A 20,120-nucleotide genomic window follows, 5' to 3' on the forward strand; every position below is an offset into this window, starting at 1 on the left:
TATTTTAAGAATGTGAAATGTCAGAATAATAGTAAAGAGAATGATTTATTTCAGCTTTTATTTCATCCCATTCCCAGTGGGTCAGAAGTTTACATACACTCAATTAGTATTTGGTAGCATTGCCTTTAAATTGTTTAACTTGGGTCAAACGTTTCGGGTAGCCTTCCACAAGCTTCCCACAATAAGTTGGGTGAATCTTGGCCCATACCTCCTGACAGAGCTGGTGTAACTGAGTCAGGTTTGTAGGCCTCCTTGCTCGTACAAGCTTTTTCAGTTCAGCCCACACATTTCTATAGGATTGAGGTCAGGGCTTTGTGATGGCCACTCCAATACCTTGACTTTGTTGTCCTTAAGCCATTTTGCCACAACTTTGGAAGTATGCTTGGGGTCATTGTCCATTTGGAAGACCCATTTGCGACCAAGCTTTAACTTCCTGACTGATGTCTTGAGATGTTGCTTTAATATATCCACATATTTTTCCTCCTTCATGATGCCATCTATGTTGTGACGTGCACCAGTTCCTCCTGCAGCAAAACACCCCCACAACATGATGCTGCCACCCCCGTGCTTCACGGTTGGGATGGTGTTCTTCGGCTTGCAAGCCTCCCCATTTTTTCTCCAAACATAACGATGGTCATTATGGCCAAACAGTTCTATTTTTGTTTCATTAGACCAGAGGACATTTCTCCAAAAAGTACAATCTTTGTCCCCATGTGCAGTTGCAAACCATAGTCTGGCTTTTTTATGGCGGTTTTGGAGCAGTGGCTTCTTCCTTGCTGAGCGGCCTTTCAGGTTATGTCGATATAGGACTCGTTTTACTGTGGCTATAGATACTTTTGTACCTGTTTCCTCCCGCATCTTCACAAAGTCCTTTGCTGTTGTTCTTGGGATTGATTTGCACTTTTCGCACCAAAGTACGTTCATCTCTAGGAGACAGAACACCTCTCCTTCCTGAGCGGTATGACGGCTGCGTGGTCCCATGGTGTTTATACTTGCGTACTATTGTTTGTACAGATGAACGTGGTACTTTCAGGCATTTGGAAATTTCTCCCAAGGATGAACCAGACTTGTGGAGGTCTACCATTTTTTTTATGAGGTCTTGGCTGATTTCTTTTGATTTTCGCATGATGTCAAGCAAAGAGGCACTAAGTTGGAAGGTAGGCCTTGAAATACATCCACAGGTACACCTCCAATTGACTCAAATTATGTCAATTAGCCTATCAGAAACTTCTAAAGCCATGACATCATTTTCGGGAATTTTCCAAGCTGTTTAAAGGCACAGTCAACTTAGTGTATGTAAACCTCTGACCCAATGGAATTGTGATACAGTGAATTATAAGTGAAATAATCTGTCTGTAAACAATTGTTGGAAAAATTACTTGTGTCATGCACAAAGTAGATGTCCTAACCGACTTGCCAAAACTATAGTTTGTTAACAAGATATTTGTGGAGTGGTTGAAAAACGAGTTTTAATGACTCCAACCTAAGTGTATGTAAACTTCCGACTTCAACTGTAGGTACAGCAGATCCCCTTATTGTATGGGACACTTAAATGTGCCTTTAGAGGCCATGCAATTCAGTACTCATCTCTAAAACGAAATTAAATGTAGGTCAAAAGAGTCCATTTTAATAAAGGAAATGGAAGGACAAACAGTACAGATAGATAGCAATAAAAACTGTACCATGGAGGCTCAGAATAAGTTATTGGAAAAACAAAAATAAATGGAGGAACTTATTCAAGAAAGATCAAGTGTAATATATTATTAAAAATAAAGCGAACTGGATGGAATATGGGGAAAACGCACCAAATTCGTTTTTAATCTTCAACATAGAAATGCTACCAAAAATAATTTACTGAAATTTGTTACAAATGACCGAGTCACCCATGACTCACCAAACAATATTTTGAAAGAGGAAGTAAAGTACTTTAAACACATGTTTTAGTTTCAGTCTCCTACATCTCCACTAACCAAAGTTAGTATGAATTTTTTTCTATTAGTAATGTAAAATTAACAGATGTACAGAAAGACTCACGTGAAGGCCAAATTACAGAGGAAGAACTTCTTGATGCAATTAAAGCGTTTTAGTCCAGGAAAACTCCAGGGTTGGATGGCATACCAGTGGAGGTATACCAAACCTTTTTTGATATACTCAGAGGACTGTTTTTAGCATGTTTTAACCACTCCTATATAAATGGTAGATTATCACACTAAACAAGAAGGTCTGATTCATTATTACTGAAACAGGATCCAAGTGGTAAATATAAAGATCCAGTCCATTTAAAAAATTGGAGGCCTCTTACACTTCAGTGATGCAAATTCTGGGGCAAAATGCATAGCGCATAGAATTAAAAAGGTATTGTCGGATTATAATTAATCCTAATCAGACAGGTTTTTTTTACATAGACGATACATTGGAGATAATTTAAGACAAGTACTGGAAACAATAGAACACTATGAAATATCTGGGAAACCAGGCCTGGTATTCAAAGCTGACTTTGAAAAGGAGTTTTTATATAAATGCCTGGAATATTTCAATTTTGGAGAATCTCTTATTAAAACAGGGTTAAGGTTATGTACAGTAAACCTAGGTGTAAAATAGTAAATAATGGCTACTTCTCAAAAAGTTTTAAACTGTCAAGAAGAGTAGAACTCGGTTGTCCACTATCAGCATATCTATTTATTATTGACATTGAAATGTTAGCTGTTAAAATCAGATCCAACAATAATATCAAGGTGTTAGAAATCCAGGGCTTAAAAACAAAGGTGTCATTGTACGCTGATGATTCATGTTCTCTTTTAAATCCACAATTTGGATCACTCCACAGCCTCATAGAGGATCTAGATACTTTTTATTGACCTCTGGATTACAACAAAATTATGATAAGCGTACTAAACTCAGGAAAAAAAGAAACGTCCCCTTTTCAGGGCCATGACTTTCAAAGCTAATTCGTAAAAATACAAATAACTTCACAGATCTTCATTGTAAAGGGTTTAAATCAATCAATCAATCAAATGTATTTATAAAGCCCTTCTTTCATCAGCTGATGTCACAAAGTGCTGTACAGAAACCCAGCCTAAAACCCCAAACAGCAAGCAATGCAGGTGTAGAAGCACGGTGGCTAGGAAAAACTCCCTAGAAAGGCCAGAACCTAGGAAGAAACCTAGAGAGGAACCAGGCTATGAGGGGTGACCAGTCCTCTTCTGGCTGTGCCAGAACACTGACATAGTGTTCTAAACACTGTTTCCCATGCTTGTTCAATGAACCATAAACAATTAATGAACATGCACCTGTGGAACGGTCGTTAAAACACTAACAGCTTACAGACGGTAGGCAATTAAGGTCACAGTTATGAAAAGTTAGGACACTAAAGAGGCCTTTCTACGGTCTCTGAAAAACACCAAAAGAAAGATGCGCAGGGTCCCTGCTCATCTGCGTCAACGTGCCTTAGGCATGCTGCAAGGAGGCATGAGGACTGCAGATGTGGCCAAGGCAATAAATTGCAATGTCCAGACTATGAGACGCCTAAGACAGTGCTACAGGGAGACAGGATGGACAGCTGATCGTCCTCGCAGTGGCAGACCACATGTAACAGCACCTGCACAGGATCGGTACATCCGAACATCACACCTGCGGCACAGGTACAGGATGGCAACAACAACTGCCCGAGTTACACCAGGAACGCACAATCTCTCCATCAGTGCTCAAACTGTCTGAAATAGGCTGAGAGGGGCTGGACTGAGGGCTTGTAGGCCTGTTGTAAGGCAAGTCCTCACCAGACATCCCTGGCAACAACGTCGTCCATGGGCACAAACCCACCATCGCTGAACCAGACAGGTGTCATGACGTGGCCCTCTTTGGGTATAGCGAGTGGCTTCACCCTCTCTCCCTCCTACACCCAGGTTCTGTTATCTCAGGATGTAAATTCCTGGAGGAGACTCTCTCCTCCTGGCCATGCAGAAAGAGTTTCACAGTAGAACAAAGGAACTTCTTCTACATCACAGAACTTGAGAACTGAACAATATCCATGTTTTGGAGAATGTGTAAATGGTCGGTGGAGAAGCCAGCTACGACCCGGTCCGTTTTGTTTCATGTTTGTGACCTCATGAAAGACAATACAGACACATTACCCTAACTCTGTTTATACAGGTGTCTCCATTATGAGGTTTGAGTCTAATTACTGTATAAAATGAATGAGTAAAGATGAAACTATTTGTGAAATGATGTAATGATGTTAATGTGAGAGAATTGTATTCCCTTTAAAGTTTAACTAAGTCATTGGCTCACCCTGATGAGCACAGACATGATCTGGCTCATGGGACAGCCCTTTTTCTATCTGTTCCGAATAAAACCCCCACCTGAACATATCCTCTTCAGACCACGCGTACCTTGGTCAGCTGAGGGGGCGAAGGTTAAGTAGAGACAACAAAAACCTCAGTATAAGCTAAGGTTATAATGGTTGTGAATTCCTAACCATACCATGTGGAACATTGGCTACACGGGTGGAAATGGTTAAACTCTGAGACTATCGATCCCGACAGAATAAAAGCAAATCTTCGATACTGCTAGAAATTATGTCAACCTGACATGCGAAGACCGACAACCGCCGAAAAATCTATGCTATAAGAACATTTCTGAATGGTACTCTGAAGTATCCATTCTAACCACGAAAGACTCCAGGGAAGCATAGAGACGCTTGGATGAACTTTCCAACAGAAAGACAGACAATTCCAACAGAGATCACGACGACACACTGAGCGTAAATATATATTGATTGCAATTATTCCCGAATGAGTGAGCGTTCGTGCAAAGGGTTAGCATTTCAATTAATATAATTATCAACTGTGTAGTGACTCATTTTAGTCTTTCCCGCCCTTCTCAGTCCACACCCACTTGCCTTTGTCCGCCAAGCCGTCATATCGGCTTAGCCCACTAGGGAACCTCCCCTATAATTTCCTTGTAACCATTTCTACTGTTTGTTTGTTTATGCATTTCTGTGATTATTTAGTTATATTAGGAAAATTATAACTTTGTAATCTGAAGATTTTCCTTGGTGCCCCGACTTCCTAGTTAATTACATTTACATGATTAGTTTAATCACGTAATAATAATTTCAGAGAATTGATTTGATAAAATAACAGTCTTCACTTCAATGATGCCAAAGACACGACATATATGGTGACCCGTTTGAGGCATCTAAGATAGAATTGGACTTTGTTGTTGAATTATATATATATATATATATATCAATTGTGCAAACAGACTGCTTGGTATACAAATTGTGTGTGTGTGTGTGTGTGTGTTTCCATTTGAACAAGCTATTTTGGGAGCGCCTCTGGTCGTATGTCGTTAGCGTCAGAGCAATGAGTTGTAAATTCCAGATTTAGTCCGTTAGGCCAAACGGTACGATTTCTGTCGTTCAATATTAATTTCTAGAGCAAGGGCATAGAGCCAGTAAGGTTAGAAATTAGAGGATAGATCTGTTCGGCAACTGTGTAACATGGAGTTCTGGGAGTGCCACCAGATGAAGATCATCAAAAGGTAAGTGATTAATTTGAACGCTATTTCTGACTTTTGTGACACCTCTAGTTGGTTGGAAAATGGCTGTATGGTTTTCTGTGGATAGGCGCTGACCTAACATAATTGTATGGTGTGCTTTCACCGTAAAGCCTTTTTGAAATCTGACACAGCGGCTGGATTAACAAGACGTTTATCTTTAATCCTATGTATAAAACTTGTATCTTTCATCAATGTTTATGATGAGTATTTCTGTAATTTGATGTGGCTCTCTGAAATTTCACCAGATGTTTGTTTGAGACAATGATTACTGAACATAACGCGCCAATTTCAACTGAGGTTTTTGGACATAAAGAGGGATTTTATCGAACAAAAGAAACATTTATTGTGTAACATGAAGTACTGTGAGTGCCATCTGATGAAGATCAAAAGGTTAGTGATTAATTTCATCGCTATTTCTGACTTTTGTGAGCCCTCTCCTTGGCTGGAAAATGGCTGTATGGTTTTCTGTGACTAGGCGCTGACCTAACATAATCGTATGGTGTGCTTTCGCCGTAAAGCCTTTTTGAAATTGGACACTGTGGTTGGATTAACAAGAAGTTTATCTTTTAAAATGGTGTATAATACTTGTATGTTAGAGGAATTTAATTTTAATTGTGGGATTTCTGTTGTTTTGAATTTGGCGCCCTGCAATTTCTCTGGCTGTTGTTGAGGTGGGACGCTACCGTCCCACTTATACCAGAGAGGTTAAATGTAATTGCAAAAACTTATGACGATGAACAAGCACAAACTCTTCGACAAAATCGGCCTCTACAGGAACAACTCAATTTAGCCAAAACTACGCCAAACTAGATAAATCTGACGAGTTATCTACAAACAGGCGCGCTCAACTTGATAACATGCAGTTTTGTTGAACGTTACTCAAAGTAACACGGTTCTACTCAAAATGCTGCAGACCAAAGACGATCAGTTAATGAACACAATGACTAAGTTGGATGACAACTCAGCAGAACTCATTGAAGTCGCTGATGAAATGAATGATGAGAGAACACAGGTGATGAAGATGGAAATATTGATTTCTAAAAGCGGAGGAAATCTCCTCAGTGAATCTCTCGCTCCGTACTCAAGACCTCAATCTGCAAACCATGACAGATAAGTTTGAGACCGAAAGGAGCAAGTGCGACACTCACGTGTCCAAAATCAGTACTCTAAGCGCTCAAGTGGACTCTGCAATGCAGCAGAATACCATCCTAAGGTACCATCTGGAGGAAGTCCAGAATGGTCACGCTCTACAGCATGACTACCCATCCAAGCAACCGGAGCCCTGTACTCACAGGAGTAAAGACGATAGGTTTCAGACTTTGCCTCCCTCATGTGTCCCTCTGTCTTCTCCCCTTGGCCATTCAGCACTGAGTAATATGGCGCCTCTTGGCCAACAAAGCCAAAGCTTGTCTTCTCCTCTTGGCCTTTCGGCCCCAATTTCCCCACAGGATGAAGCCAACCCTCTCTGCCCGCTTGGCACGGAATACCTTGACAAACTCGTCAAGAATTTCTCCACCTTTGAACCCATTCCAGGTCAGTCAAATGATACTGAGACGTTCATAGCTGACGTAGAGGACGCATTGGATGGCTACCCTAACGCTACGGATTCTGACAGGGTTTACCTGTTGAAGCGAACGTCGAATAGACACGATGAGGTTCATTCGTCTAAAACAGCAACATGTGCTAAATGACTACGCTAAACTTGCCACGGCTTTGAAATTAGAATTCAGTGGTTCTGCGACTCGCAAACACGATAGCTCACTGGCTAACACCGTCAAACAAGCTCGGAACGAACACCCACAACCTTACTATCATAGGCTTCGTTCAGCTTACTTTTGCCTACTCACTGAAACAGGAACGGAAGAGCTGTTACCATTCAAACAAATGTTTCTGTCGAACATGTATCTCACTTTCATTACCTACTTGGGCACTGCAGCCCACGTTGGCTTGCCTATCTTACAACTCAGAGAGCTTACAAGCACAGCTTTTGAGGCATCAAAAGTTCACAACACTAAGAGCCCTGACCACTCGGTTTTGAAGGTTGACCAGGAGCACTCACTCCAGTTAGAGGGTGCATTATCAGGTATTGGAGCGTTGAGAGATGACGCACAACAATGTTTTCTACCACGAAACCACGATTCTCCGTAGTCGAAATAACTGTAAAGTACGTCGCCATCAAAATGACTACCGCTACAATCAACCTGTTCCCTACTTTCCAGCACCCAACCCACACAAAGTGTCAGAGCACAAGGGTAACAAAGGGTTGAAGGACGATCAAAACGTAGACCAATGTTCTCCAGAAGTTCCACTACGTGAAGAACTAAAGCAAGAAAAATTTGAGAAAAGGGTAAAAGATAAGTCACAAGGACTATACGGGGAATTACCGGACACCAGGTCCGCAGGAATTAACAACAATAGCAAGGACGTTAAAATTCAAATTTCTCCCGCTCTCACTCAAGACCCTATCCAGGACCCGCTTGATCAAGAAACAAGCCCATGGGCTTTGTCTATAGACTCTGATACAAAGGTTGTGAAGAAAAAGGTAAAACGCTTCGTTAAAGCCAAGCCCACTCAAAATCTGAAAAGTCGAACTGCTTCCACCTTGAACAGAAATGGCACATCATGTCGTTGCGACCGACCACTCCACTTTGTGGGGAATATGTCCATTAAACACGAATCTAAACGCCCTTACCTGGAAACAGTCCTGGAGGATTGCTTGACTTGTCATGCACTAATTGATTCGGGTGCGACAATATCGCTCATCTCTCAAACACTGTTCAATGATCTCAAAAGGGCTTTGAAACCAACTAAACAGGGGTTAAAAGTGGAACGATGCAATACTACACTTTGAGGGGTCACTCAGACTACCTCACCTCTCACATTGAGAGTCATGCCTTAACTACACTTCCAAGACATATCGATCATTCACCCTGTGTATATTACCAGCCTTGAATCTGTACCCCTGCTACTTGGGGCAGACTTGATGGATCGGTTACTCCCACTGATGGATTGGAAAACCAACCAGGTATGGTCACAGGCCACAGTGCCTTCTCCACTGGTCACACTGTCTTCCCCTAACGCTAGCTGCAAAGCAGTCATTCACAAGGGGTATCTGTCGAAAGCACCCCTTGGGAAAAAGATGTTTAGAAACCTCTTGGTGCAGAATCCGATCCAAGGAGATAGTACGATATCTCAACACATTCCATCAGTCAACCTGATTGACCATTGTTTTCATGATTTTGAGCCAGCTGTCTCTGTGAATGAGCAACTTGCAGTCGTGGAATACGGTAGTTGAGATTAACCTGTTGGGGCTAGGGGGCAGTGTTGAGAATTTTGAAAAAAATATGTGCCCATTTTTAACTGCCTCCTACACCAACTCAGAAGCTAGGATATGCATAATATTAACAGATTTGGATAGAAAACACTCTGAATTTTCTAAAACTGTTTGAATGGTGTCTGTAAGTATAACAGAACTCATATGGCAGTCAAAACCGTGAGAAAAATTCTGACAGGATGTGGATATCTGATGTGTTGAATTACTTTTAAGCCTATGCCATTGAAACACACAGGGACTTATTAATCATTGAGCACTTCCTACGCCATCCACTAGATGTCACCAGTCTTTACAAAGTGGTTTGAGTCTTCTACTGTGAAAACTGACCGAACAAGAGACTTGGAACGTTGGTCATAAGCGGATGGCCTATACTGTTCTGGCGCGCGAGTGCATGTTTGGGTACTCTCGTTCCAATACGTTTTAAAAGAGAATGCAATCGTCCGCCTTGAATATTATTGAAGTTCTGATTGAAAAAGGCCCTAATGATTTATGCTATACAACGTTTGACATGTTTGAACGAACGTAAATATTTTTTTCCCCCTCTTTGGTGAAGACAAGTCCGGCGGGCGTCGTTCATGTTTTTGAGTAGCCTACAGGACACGCTAACAACACAGAGCTTTTTGGACATAAATTATGAGCTTTTTCAAACAGAACTACATTTGTTATGGACCTGGGATTCCTGGAAGTGCCTTCTGATGAAGATAATCAAAGGTAAGGGAATATTTACATAGTATTTTTGATTTTAGATCTCTCCAACATGGCGCCTAGTCTGTATCGCCAAGCCTATTTTTCTGAGCGCAGTACTCAGATTATTGCAAAGTGTGATTTCCCAGTAAAGTTATTTTTAAATCTGGCAATGCGGTTGCGTTCACGAGATGTTAATCTATAATTCTTTGAATGACAATATAATATTTTACCAATGTTTTCGAATAGTAATTATTTAATTTGTTGTGCTGATTGACTGGCGGTATTGGAGGGAAAATATTTTCTCAACATCAACGCCATTGTAAAACGCTGTTTTGGATATAAATATGAACTTGATAGAACAAAAAATGCATGTATTGTCTAACATAATGTCCTAGGAGTGTCATCTGATGAAGATTGTCAAAGGTTAGTGCATCATTTTAGCTGGTTTTCTGCTTTTGGTGACGCCTGTCTTTGCATTAACAAAACATTACACACAGTGTACTCTTAAATGTACTGTCCTAACATAATCTAACTTTATGCTTTCGCCGTAAAGCCTTTTTGAAATCGGACAACGTGGTTAGATTAAGGAGATGTTTATCTTTCAAAGGGTGTAAGATAGTTGTATGTTTGAGAAATTTGAATTATGACATTTAATTGTTTTCAAATTTGGTGCCCTTGATATTTCACCTGCTGTTGATAGGGTGAAACAGGGGTGGGACGCAAGCATCACCCGCTGGTGGGGGGGTCCCGAGACACAAAGGGGGGGAATAGTAGCCCAGACCCATGATGAGCTTCATAGGGGAGTTGTAAACTCCCCTATGAGAACAATGAGGAGCAGACAGGCCCCTAGACACATCTAAGATATTACTGAGGTGTACCACACTGGTCATGGAAGAAGTCCAGTGGACTTCCACCTCAAACAATTGGCAAAAAAAATAAAAAATAGTCATGCCTTGCCATGTGTAGGTTCAACTAAAATACAACTAGTAAAATGCTCTAATCATGTGTTCCGGTAGAATAATATTTCAGAATAAATCGGTAGATTTGAAGATTAGCCTTAACTTCCTAGTTAATTACATTTACATGATTAGTTTAATCACGTAATAATAATTACAGAGAATTGATTTGATAAAATAACAGTCTTCACTTTAATGATGCCAAAGACATGTCACAGGACTGACAAAAAGTGCTCTTCACTGACAAGTGGTGGTTTTGTCTCACCAGGGGTGATGGTCGGATTCACGTTTATCGTCTAAGGAATTAGCGTTACACCGAGGCCTGTACTCAGGAGCGGGATCGATTTGGAGGTGGAGGGTCCGTCATGGTCTGGGGCGGTGTGTCCCAGCATCATCGGACTGAGCTTGTTGTCATTGCAGGCAATCTCAATACTGTGCGTTACAGGGAAGACATCCTACTCCCTCATGTGGTACCCTTTCTGCAGGCTCATCCTGACGTAACCCTCCAGCATGACAATGCCACCAGCCATACTGCTCGTTCTGTGCGTGATTTCCTGCAAGACAGGATTGTCAGTGTTCTGCCATGGCCAGTGAAGAGCCCAAATCTCAATCCCGTTGAGCATGTCTGGGACCTGTTGGATCGGAGGGTGAGGGCTAGGGCAATTCCCCCCAGAAATGTCCAGGAACTTGCAGGTGCCTTGGTGGAAGAGTGGGGTAACATCTCACAGCAAGAAGTGGCATTACTGGTACAGTCCTGGAGGAGGAGATGCACTGCAGTACTTAATGAAGCTGGTGGCCACACCAGATACTGACTGTTACTTTTGATTTTGACCCCCCAGTCAAAGATTTGGACACATACTCATTCAAGGGTTTTTCTTTATTTTTACTATTTTCTACATCTACAAGACATAAAATAACACATATGGAATCATGTAGTAACCAAAAAAGTGTTAAACAAATCAAAATATATGTAACGTGTACACTGAGTCGGGAAGCAAGAAATTTAATAATAATACATAGAACAAAACAAGAAACACGAGTAGCGTACAGACATGAAACAACGGGAGTGACATATATACGGAAGGTAATCAGGCAGTCCAAGTGAGTCTGATGAGGCGCTGATGTGCACAACGATGGTGAGAGGTGTGCTTAATAATGAGCAGCCTGGTGACCTCAAGTGCCGGAGAGGGAGTATACGTGACAGTACCCCCTCCCTGACGCGCGGCTCCAGCCGCAGGACACCGACCAGAGGGATGATCCCGGGGACCTTCTGCTGAGGTGTGGGAACCTGTCGAGCCGGCTGAGGCATGGGAGCTTGTCAAGCCGGCTGAGGCATGGCAGCCTGCTGAGCAAACCAAGTTTTGGGAGCCTGTCGCGCCAGCTGAGGCATTGGAGCCTGTCGAGCCGGCTGAGGCATGGGAGCCTGTCGAGCCGGCTGAGGCATGGGAGCCTGACGAGCCGGCTGAGGCATGGGAGCCTGACGAGCCGGCTGAGGCATGGGAGCCTGACGAGCCGGCTGAGGCATGGGAGCCTGCTGAGCAAACCAAGTTTTGGGAGCCTGTCGCACCAGCTGAGGCATTGGAGCCTGACGAGCTAGCTGAGGCATCCTCGGTAGACTCGGCAATGGACACTTGCTGGGGCAACCGAGTCTTGTAAACATGACGAGCCAGCTGAGGCATGGAAGCCTGCTGAGCAAACCAAGTTTTGGGAGCCTGTCGCGCCAGCTGAGGCATTGGAGCCTGACGAGCTAGCTGAGGCATCCTCGGTAGACTCGGCAATGGACACTTGCTGGGGCAACCGAGTCTTGTAAACATGACGAGCCGGCTGAGGCATGGAAGCCTGAAGAGCCAGCTGAGGCATCCCCGGTTGCTCCGGTAGCGGCACCCGGACCCGACGTCACCTACACTAACAAAAAACAAAAAATACTTCCCTTTGGTGAAGCGCTATTCAGTAACGTCTACGCTGGGAGTCGGGAAGCAAGTTCAGGGAGTGAATTTAATAAGAAATAATACATAGAACAAAACAAGAAACACGAGTAGCGTACAGACATGAAACAACGGACAGAAACAATGACGCCTAGGGAAAGAACCAAGGGGAGTGACATATATAGGGAAGGTAATCAGGCAGGTGATTGAGTCCAGGTGAGTCTGATGAGGTGCTGATGCACGTAATGATGGTGACAGGTGTGCGTAATAAGGACAGCCTGGCGACCTCAAGTGCCAGAGACGGAGTATATGTGACAATATATTATACATTTGAGATTCTTCAAAGCAGCCACCCTTTGCCTTGATGACAGCTTTGCACACTCTTGGCATTCTCTCAACTAGCTTCACTGCAGAATGCTGTGGTAGCCATGCTGGTTAAGTGTGCCTTGAATTCTAAATAAATCACCAACATTGTCACCAGCAAAGCACCCCCACACCATCACACCTCCTCCTCCATGCTTCATGGTGGGAACCACACATACGGAGATCATCCGTTCACCTACTCTTCGTCTCACAAAGACACAACGGTTGGAACCAAAATTCCCAAATTTCCACCGGTCTAATGTCCATTGCTCGAGTTTCTTGGCCCAAGCAAATCTCTTCTTATTATTGATGACCTTTGGTAGTGGTTTCTTTATAGCAATTCGACCATGAAGGCCTGATTCACACAGTCACCTCTTAACAGTTGATGTTGAGATGTGTCTGTTACTTGAACTCTGTGAAGCGTTTATTTGGGATGCAATTTCTGAGGCTGGTAACTCTAATGAACTTATCCCCTGCAGCATAGGTAACTCTGGGTCTTCCTTTCCTGTGGCGGTTCTCATTGACTAACCTTCATGTCTTAAAGTAATAATGGACTGTTATTTCTCTTTGCTTATTTGTGCTGTTCTTGCCATAATATGAACTTGGTCTTTTACCAAATAGGGCTATCTTCTGTATGCCAACCCTACCTTGTCACAACACAACTGATTGGCTCAAACGCATTAAGAAGGAAAGAAATTCCACAAATTAACTTTTAACAAGGCACACATGTTAATTGAAATGCATTCCAGGTGACAACCTCATGAAGCTGGTTGAGAGAATGCCAAGAGTGTGCAGGGCTGTCATCAAGGCAAAAGGTAGCTACTTTGAAGAATATTAAATATAAAAAGTATTTTGATTTGTCTAACACTTTTTTGGTTACTACATGATTCGATATGTGTTATTTCATATTTCTGATGTCTTCACTACTATCTACAATGTAAAAGATAGTAAAAATAAAGAAAAACCATGCATGGTACTGTATATGTGTGTGTACGTATGTATATGTATATGCATGTATATTTATATGTATGTGTGTATGTATGTATGTGTATAAATACAGTTGAAGTCGGAAGTTTACATACACTTAGGTTGGAGTCATGAAAACTTGTTTTCAACCACTCCACAAATTTCTTGTTAACAAACTATAGTTTTGGCAAGTCGGTTAGGACATCTACTTTATGCATGACACAAGTAATTTTTCCAACAATTGTTTACAGACAGATTATTTCACTTATAATTCACTGTATCACAATTCCAGTGGGTCAGAAGTTTACATACACTAAGTTGACTGTGCCTTTAAACAGCTTGGAAAATTCCAGAAAATGAAGTCATAGCTTTAGAAGCTTCTGATAGGCTAATTGACATAATTTGAGTCAATTGGAGGTGTACCTGTAGATGTATTTCAAGTCCTACCTTCGAACTCAGTGCCTCTTTGCTTGACATCATGGGAAAATCAAAATAAATCAGCCAAGACTTCAGGAAAAAAAATGTAGACCTCCACAAGTCTGGTTCATCCTTGAGAGCAATTTCCAAACGCCTGAAGGTACCACGTTAATCTGTACAAACAGTAGTACGCAAATATAAACACCATGGGACCACGCAGCCATCATACCGCTCAGGAAGGAGACGCGTTCTGTCTCCTAGAGATTAATGTACTTTGGTGCAAATCAATCCCAGAACAACAGCAAAGGACCTTGTGAAGATGCTGGCGGAAACAGGTACAAAAGTATCTATATCCACAATAAAACGAGGCCTATATCGATATAACCTGAAAGGCCGCTCAGCAAGGAAGAAGCCACTGCTCCAAAACCACCATAAAAAAGCCAGACTACGGTTTGCAACTGCACATGGGGATAAAGATTGTACTTTTTGGAGAAATGTCCTCTGGTCTGATGAAACAAAAATAGAACTGTTGGCCATAATGACCATCGTTATGTTTGGAGGAAAAATGGGGAGGCTTGCAAGCCGAAGAACACCACCCCAACCGTGAAGCACGGGGGTGGCATCATCATGTTGTGGGGGTGCTTTGCTACAGGAGGGACTGGTGCATTTCACACAATAGCTGACATCATGAGGAAAGAAAAATATGTGGATATATTAAAGCAACATCTCAAGACATCAGTCAGGAAATTAAAGCTTGGTCGCAAATGGGTCTTCCAAATGGACAATGACCCCAAGCATACTTCCAAAGTTGTGGCAAAATGGCTTAAGGACAACAAAGTCAAGGTATTGGAGTGGTCATCACAAAGCCTTGACCTCAATCCCATAGAAAATTTGTGGGCAGAACTGAAAAAGCGTGTGCGAGCAAGGAGGCCTACAAACCTGACTCAGTTACACCAGCTCTGTCAGGAGGAATGGGCCACAATTCACCAAACTTATTGTGGGAAGCTTGTGGAAGGCTACCCCAAACGTTTGACCCAAGTTAAACAATTTAAAGGCAACGCTACCAAATACTAATTGAGTGTATGTAAACTTCTGACCCACTGGGAAGTGATGAAAGAAACCAAAGCTGAAATAAATCATTCTCTCTACTATTATTCTGACATTTCACATTCTTAAAATAAAGTGGTGATCCTAACTGACCTAAGACAGGGAATTCTTACTAGGATTAAATGTCAGGAATTGTGAAAAACTGAGTTTAAATGTACTTGGCTAAGGTGTATGTAAACTTCCGATTTCAACTGGACATATATTTACAAAAAAAATATATGGGGGATTGGAAATAATGCAGACAATAACGTTGATGGAAGCTACAATCAATCTGCAATATTATTTACCCCCTAAAAGAATTATAACAAATAAATAAAACATGTAAAAATGGTCTAGACATATCACCTGATGACAAATAAATATTGTTGCTGTGAGTGAGTTCAGATCATTAAAGTCATTTCATTAGTAAAGATTTTAAAAAGTGCTTCAACCTCAGAAAACACCATGTGCGTGCACGCACATACACACAGCACGCACACACTTGTACAACTAACCTTGTGGGGACACACAATTCAGTCCCATTCAAAATCCTATTTTCCTTAACCCCTAACCCTAACATGCTGACCAGACCAGATGCGTCGCGTGCGCGAGCGTTGCAAAATAAATGTACACATATATGTTATTCAATCATTGCACCCACACTGCTCGCGGGTGTCAGCGAGCGTCTGTGTGGCCATGCGCTACAGTAGAAATCGGTTCTATTGGTGACGCTCATCACGCTGCAAGTCGGCCTCTCCCATCTCCTCATAGGTTTTTAGGAGCATATACCCACGTGAGTGATTGAAAGGTGAACTTAGGTCCACACTCCGGAAGGTTGTAGTAATACTGTAAAGTTGGTTGCCAACCGCCATATTTAGTCCAAAATAATAATAGGAAAGGAAAGAGGAGAGATGACGAGAAACTAATTCGGTTTACCGTTTTATCTGTGGATTAATTGTCGGAGTTGAGGACCTTGTGCATTTCAGGTAAAATAACAACCCAATGTTTATATCCCAGGACAAATGAGCTAGCAACAGCAAGCTAGCTAAATTGCCATAACATTTAATGCTTTTCGACCTGTCCCCAAATTAATATAATTAGTTCAGAGTTTGTTTTGATATTTCAACCTGCCTGTCCTGATCGTGTGTGGGGGTACAAAATCAACACACGCGCGAGTGGTTTGGTCAGCATGTAAACCTAACCCTAATTCTAACCCTAACACTAATTCTAACCTTAACCCTAAACCGCCTAGAAATAGCATTTGACCTTGTGGGGACCAACAAAATCCCCAGTCGGTCAAATTTTTGTTTTGGACTTCTGGTCCCCACAAGAATAGTTAAAAAAACACACGCACACACACACGCACACACACGTTTAAGTGCCACCCTACCCTGGCAAGTATAACCATCACCCACGAAGCCGGACAGACAGGAGCAGATATAGGCAGACGCCCCCGTGTAGCTACAACGTGCCCTCTCTGGGATGTCGCAGTTATTGGTACCCCTCTGGCAGTGGTCTATGGGACGGTCCACTTCTACAAAGGATAGGGGGGAAAGGGAGAGGCAGATTTTAGACTTGGTGGAGACAGAAATCCCGAATCCTTTGTTTGATGAAACTAAAACTATAAAAAGGAGTAACAAATGTGAGAAATTTCTCGGTAGAGTGTTTGATAGACTAAAGAAAAAACAGATGAATAGACTGAAATAGCATAGAAACTCTTTTAAATTTGAGTTTAAGATTTTAATATATAGATGATATGAAACAATCTGTAAAAGGTTACTGTATTTAGAGTGTGTATTAAGTTAAGCAACAAAGTTATATTGGAGGTCATCCAAACAAAGAACAACACAGCTGCAAACACGCTTTTTCAGCACTACATACCGACACAGGTCTTGCCATCGCTGGCGAACTGGAAACTGTCCATACACTCGCAGCGGAATGTTCCCGGTTGGTTGTTGCATATGGCGTGAGAACCACAGATCTCTGTCATTTCTCTGCACTCGTCAATGTCTACAAAATGAGCACATTCAATTCAAACAACTTTATTTGTCCCATAAGAGCAATTCTGTTGCACCAGATTAATGTTTACTGCAAGTCATATCAACCGCCATAATAATAATTACATTATTTCATTGCATATTTGTAATAAATTATTTAATGTGATCACTTGTGTCATTTGTAGTATATGTAACAGTATACTGTACATTACAGTATATTAATAATATGAATTGTTAGTGATGGGGCATTTCTGATGACATTTCTTGTTTTCCTATGCTACAGTCTGTCTCAGTCCTGTAATACTTGTTTATCTCTTTGGGCGGTCTTGCCCTTTACTGATGTAAAACGTCTTTGAATTCTTAGAAAGTGCAAAATAAGCCAAATGTAATATCATCACCACTACTATGAAGATGCCATCTTACTAATATTACCTATTTTATGAAGATCAGTCATGAAAGGTAATGAGCTGTTTTCACACCAAATGTACAGATCTAGGATCAGCTCTCCCAATCCTAACCTTCCCCCAATCCTTAGTGGGGAAATTACTAAACTGACCGAAGATCAATGTCTAGGGAAACTTCACTTTCAGTCCTATTACAGCTAGTATTTATTCAAAAAATTGCTACAAATTGGTATGCTCTGCTACTGAAATTGTTTAAGGAAATTGATCACCACTAAATGGTGCTAAGTAGTCTTTATTTCAAAGAATCCCCATGAAACCGATAAGTTTATTAGATAATAAAGTAATAAAGTTATTACCATGCATTCTTTAATGAATTTCCAGGTAAATAGGTCAAATAAAGTATAACCCAAACTTCATTAGACTATTCCCCATGTCCCTTATGCATCAACTGGTGTAGGTTTAAGCTGATATGTATAGTGTGCAGGGCCCCTACCATAGCATTGACGTCCGTCCCCAGTGAAACCAGTGGAACACTCGCAGGTAAACTGGATGCCTTCTTCGGGTCTGCAGGCGGCGTTTGTGTCGCAGCCATGTCTGCCGGTGAAACATGGGTTCTGCTCTGGTGGGCCACCTGTCAATCAAAACAAACGTCCATTCTCTTGAGGGGCAGCAATGGGATCCGTGTTAGTGGGTGATGCCATCAATGCGTAGTTCAGGGTTAGTTCTGATGTTATAGCTAGAATTTAAGCGAAATAGTTGCAGTAAACATGGTAGGGACCAATTGGTTGGACAAACAGCAATTCAGTTATAGGCTACATGTAGTGCTTCAGTAATGCTTTTGTGTGGCTGTTTTCAGATTATGGATTTTGTAAATCAAGGAATCAGGGGAATCTACTTTGGAGTTACTTCAGTCTGAAAAGCCACAGTATAGTACTACAACCTGAAATGAATAGATTCCTAGTAACCCTCAAATTAGTTATTGTTGGAAATGGCTTACGCTGTGGAATACCTGGACAAGATGTTGTGACATCACACACACAAACAATGTCTCAGTTTTGTAGACACAGACATGTAAGACACCTCTCCTGGCTGTTAGAAGGGACATGCAGACCGCTTATCAGACAGCTGCTTATTAGGGTCCTCCAGATCCCATTGCGTCCTCACAGGAAACTCAGCACAGATGTTGCACTTTTTCCAATAAACTCCAGCTGAGTCAAGTTTGCTTGCATAACCTACCCCCGGCCCCCTGACCGCCACCCCCGGCCATCCCCTATGTACCTTTACCCCTCTCCCGGTGCCTTCCTCTTGCCCTCCCCCACTCTCCCCCTTCTTCTTACACCTCCTACCTGCAGTAAATAACCTTGTGTGAACTGAAGCACGGCCCCTTGTTTACCTTAGCCGTTAACCTTTACCCTGTCAAGTATTTGGGTGTCTTTGAAAGGCCAGCTGAGGAAATACAACAACACAAGGTTTTGGTTTACCTACAGATAATGTTACTCAACAGATAATTACTATTCTTTTGGCTCGACATTCCATACTGTGTATAGTCAGGGATTCAAATGCTCTTGAAGAGAAATGTATGTAATACGATGGTCCATTGAGGCAACAAATGAGTGGTAACAACAACCCCAGATGTCTAAAGAAGACACACTTGTGAGTATAGACAGAAGAATCTGTTGGTAAAATGGACACTGTTACAATTACAGGTCTTGATCCTAATCTCTTAGAACCAGCTGTTCTGTAAACACCAGCAAGAATCATTAGGAACCACCGGTGTCTTTGGTTTTCCCGTTTGACGTCGATACGTTTCATCATAATAATGGGATTCATAGATGCTAATGAATGCAAGTGCAACGAAAACGACAATGGAAATGCTACAATTCTTCCAGTGAAGACATGTTTTGCGTTTCCATTTTCATTCCCCACACCACACTCACCTACAGCAGCATCCACCAGTCACAAAATAAGAATACACTTTCATACACTTTCATAAGCTCCCCATTACACACATTTGACCCATCAATCTTCTTTACATCTTCAGCATAGGAATCACTACAAAAATGTTGTATGATCTCTTAAACACTATTTTAAACCCTGCCTTGGAACTTCAGCTATTCTGGATACAGCTATTATATACTATTCTGGATACAGCTATTATATACTCCATCCAATGGCTGTGGATGCACCTTTAGCACAAAGTTCTGCAGCATTACAAAAAAATTATCAATACACGTGGATGATATACAGTAGTTCCTGTACTGTTTGTAAACACCCTGGTAGCTTGATTAATAACCTGAAGCAGATTACAGGCATTGGTTACAGTAAGCAGTTTCTTCTTGAGTGGACAACTTGATGAAAACCTATATTTTTTAGATCACCCGGAATATAGACCTCTCTGTTAACATCATATACGCTACCAAGCATTG

The 20,120-nt window shown here is 41.8% G+C and overlaps 1 protein-coding gene across 1 annotated transcript in view; it reads right to left on the reverse strand.

Annotated features, from left to right (window-relative positions):
- Positions 1-20,120, reverse strand: part of LOC106586133 (nidogen-1) — an 84,244-nt gene that overhangs the window by 23,690 nt on the left and 40,434 nt on the right. Inside the window, exons 9-11 of the mRNA XM_014173026.2 lie at positions 18,188-18,325; positions 17,175-17,303; positions 16,684-16,827 (exon numbers count right to left, since the gene is read on the reverse strand). Coding sequence (XP_014028501.2) covers positions 16,684-16,827; positions 17,175-17,303; positions 18,188-18,325 — 411 coding nt within the window. The remainder of the gene's footprint in view (positions 1-16,683; positions 16,828-17,174; positions 17,304-18,187; positions 18,326-20,120) is intronic.

Source organism: Salmo salar, chromosome ssa02 (genome assembly GCF_905237065.1).
Source record: "Salmo salar chromosome ssa02, Ssal_v3.1, whole genome shotgun sequence".
In the NCBI taxonomy this organism is placed as follows: domain Eukaryota; kingdom Metazoa; phylum Chordata; class Actinopteri; order Salmoniformes; family Salmonidae; genus Salmo; species Salmo salar.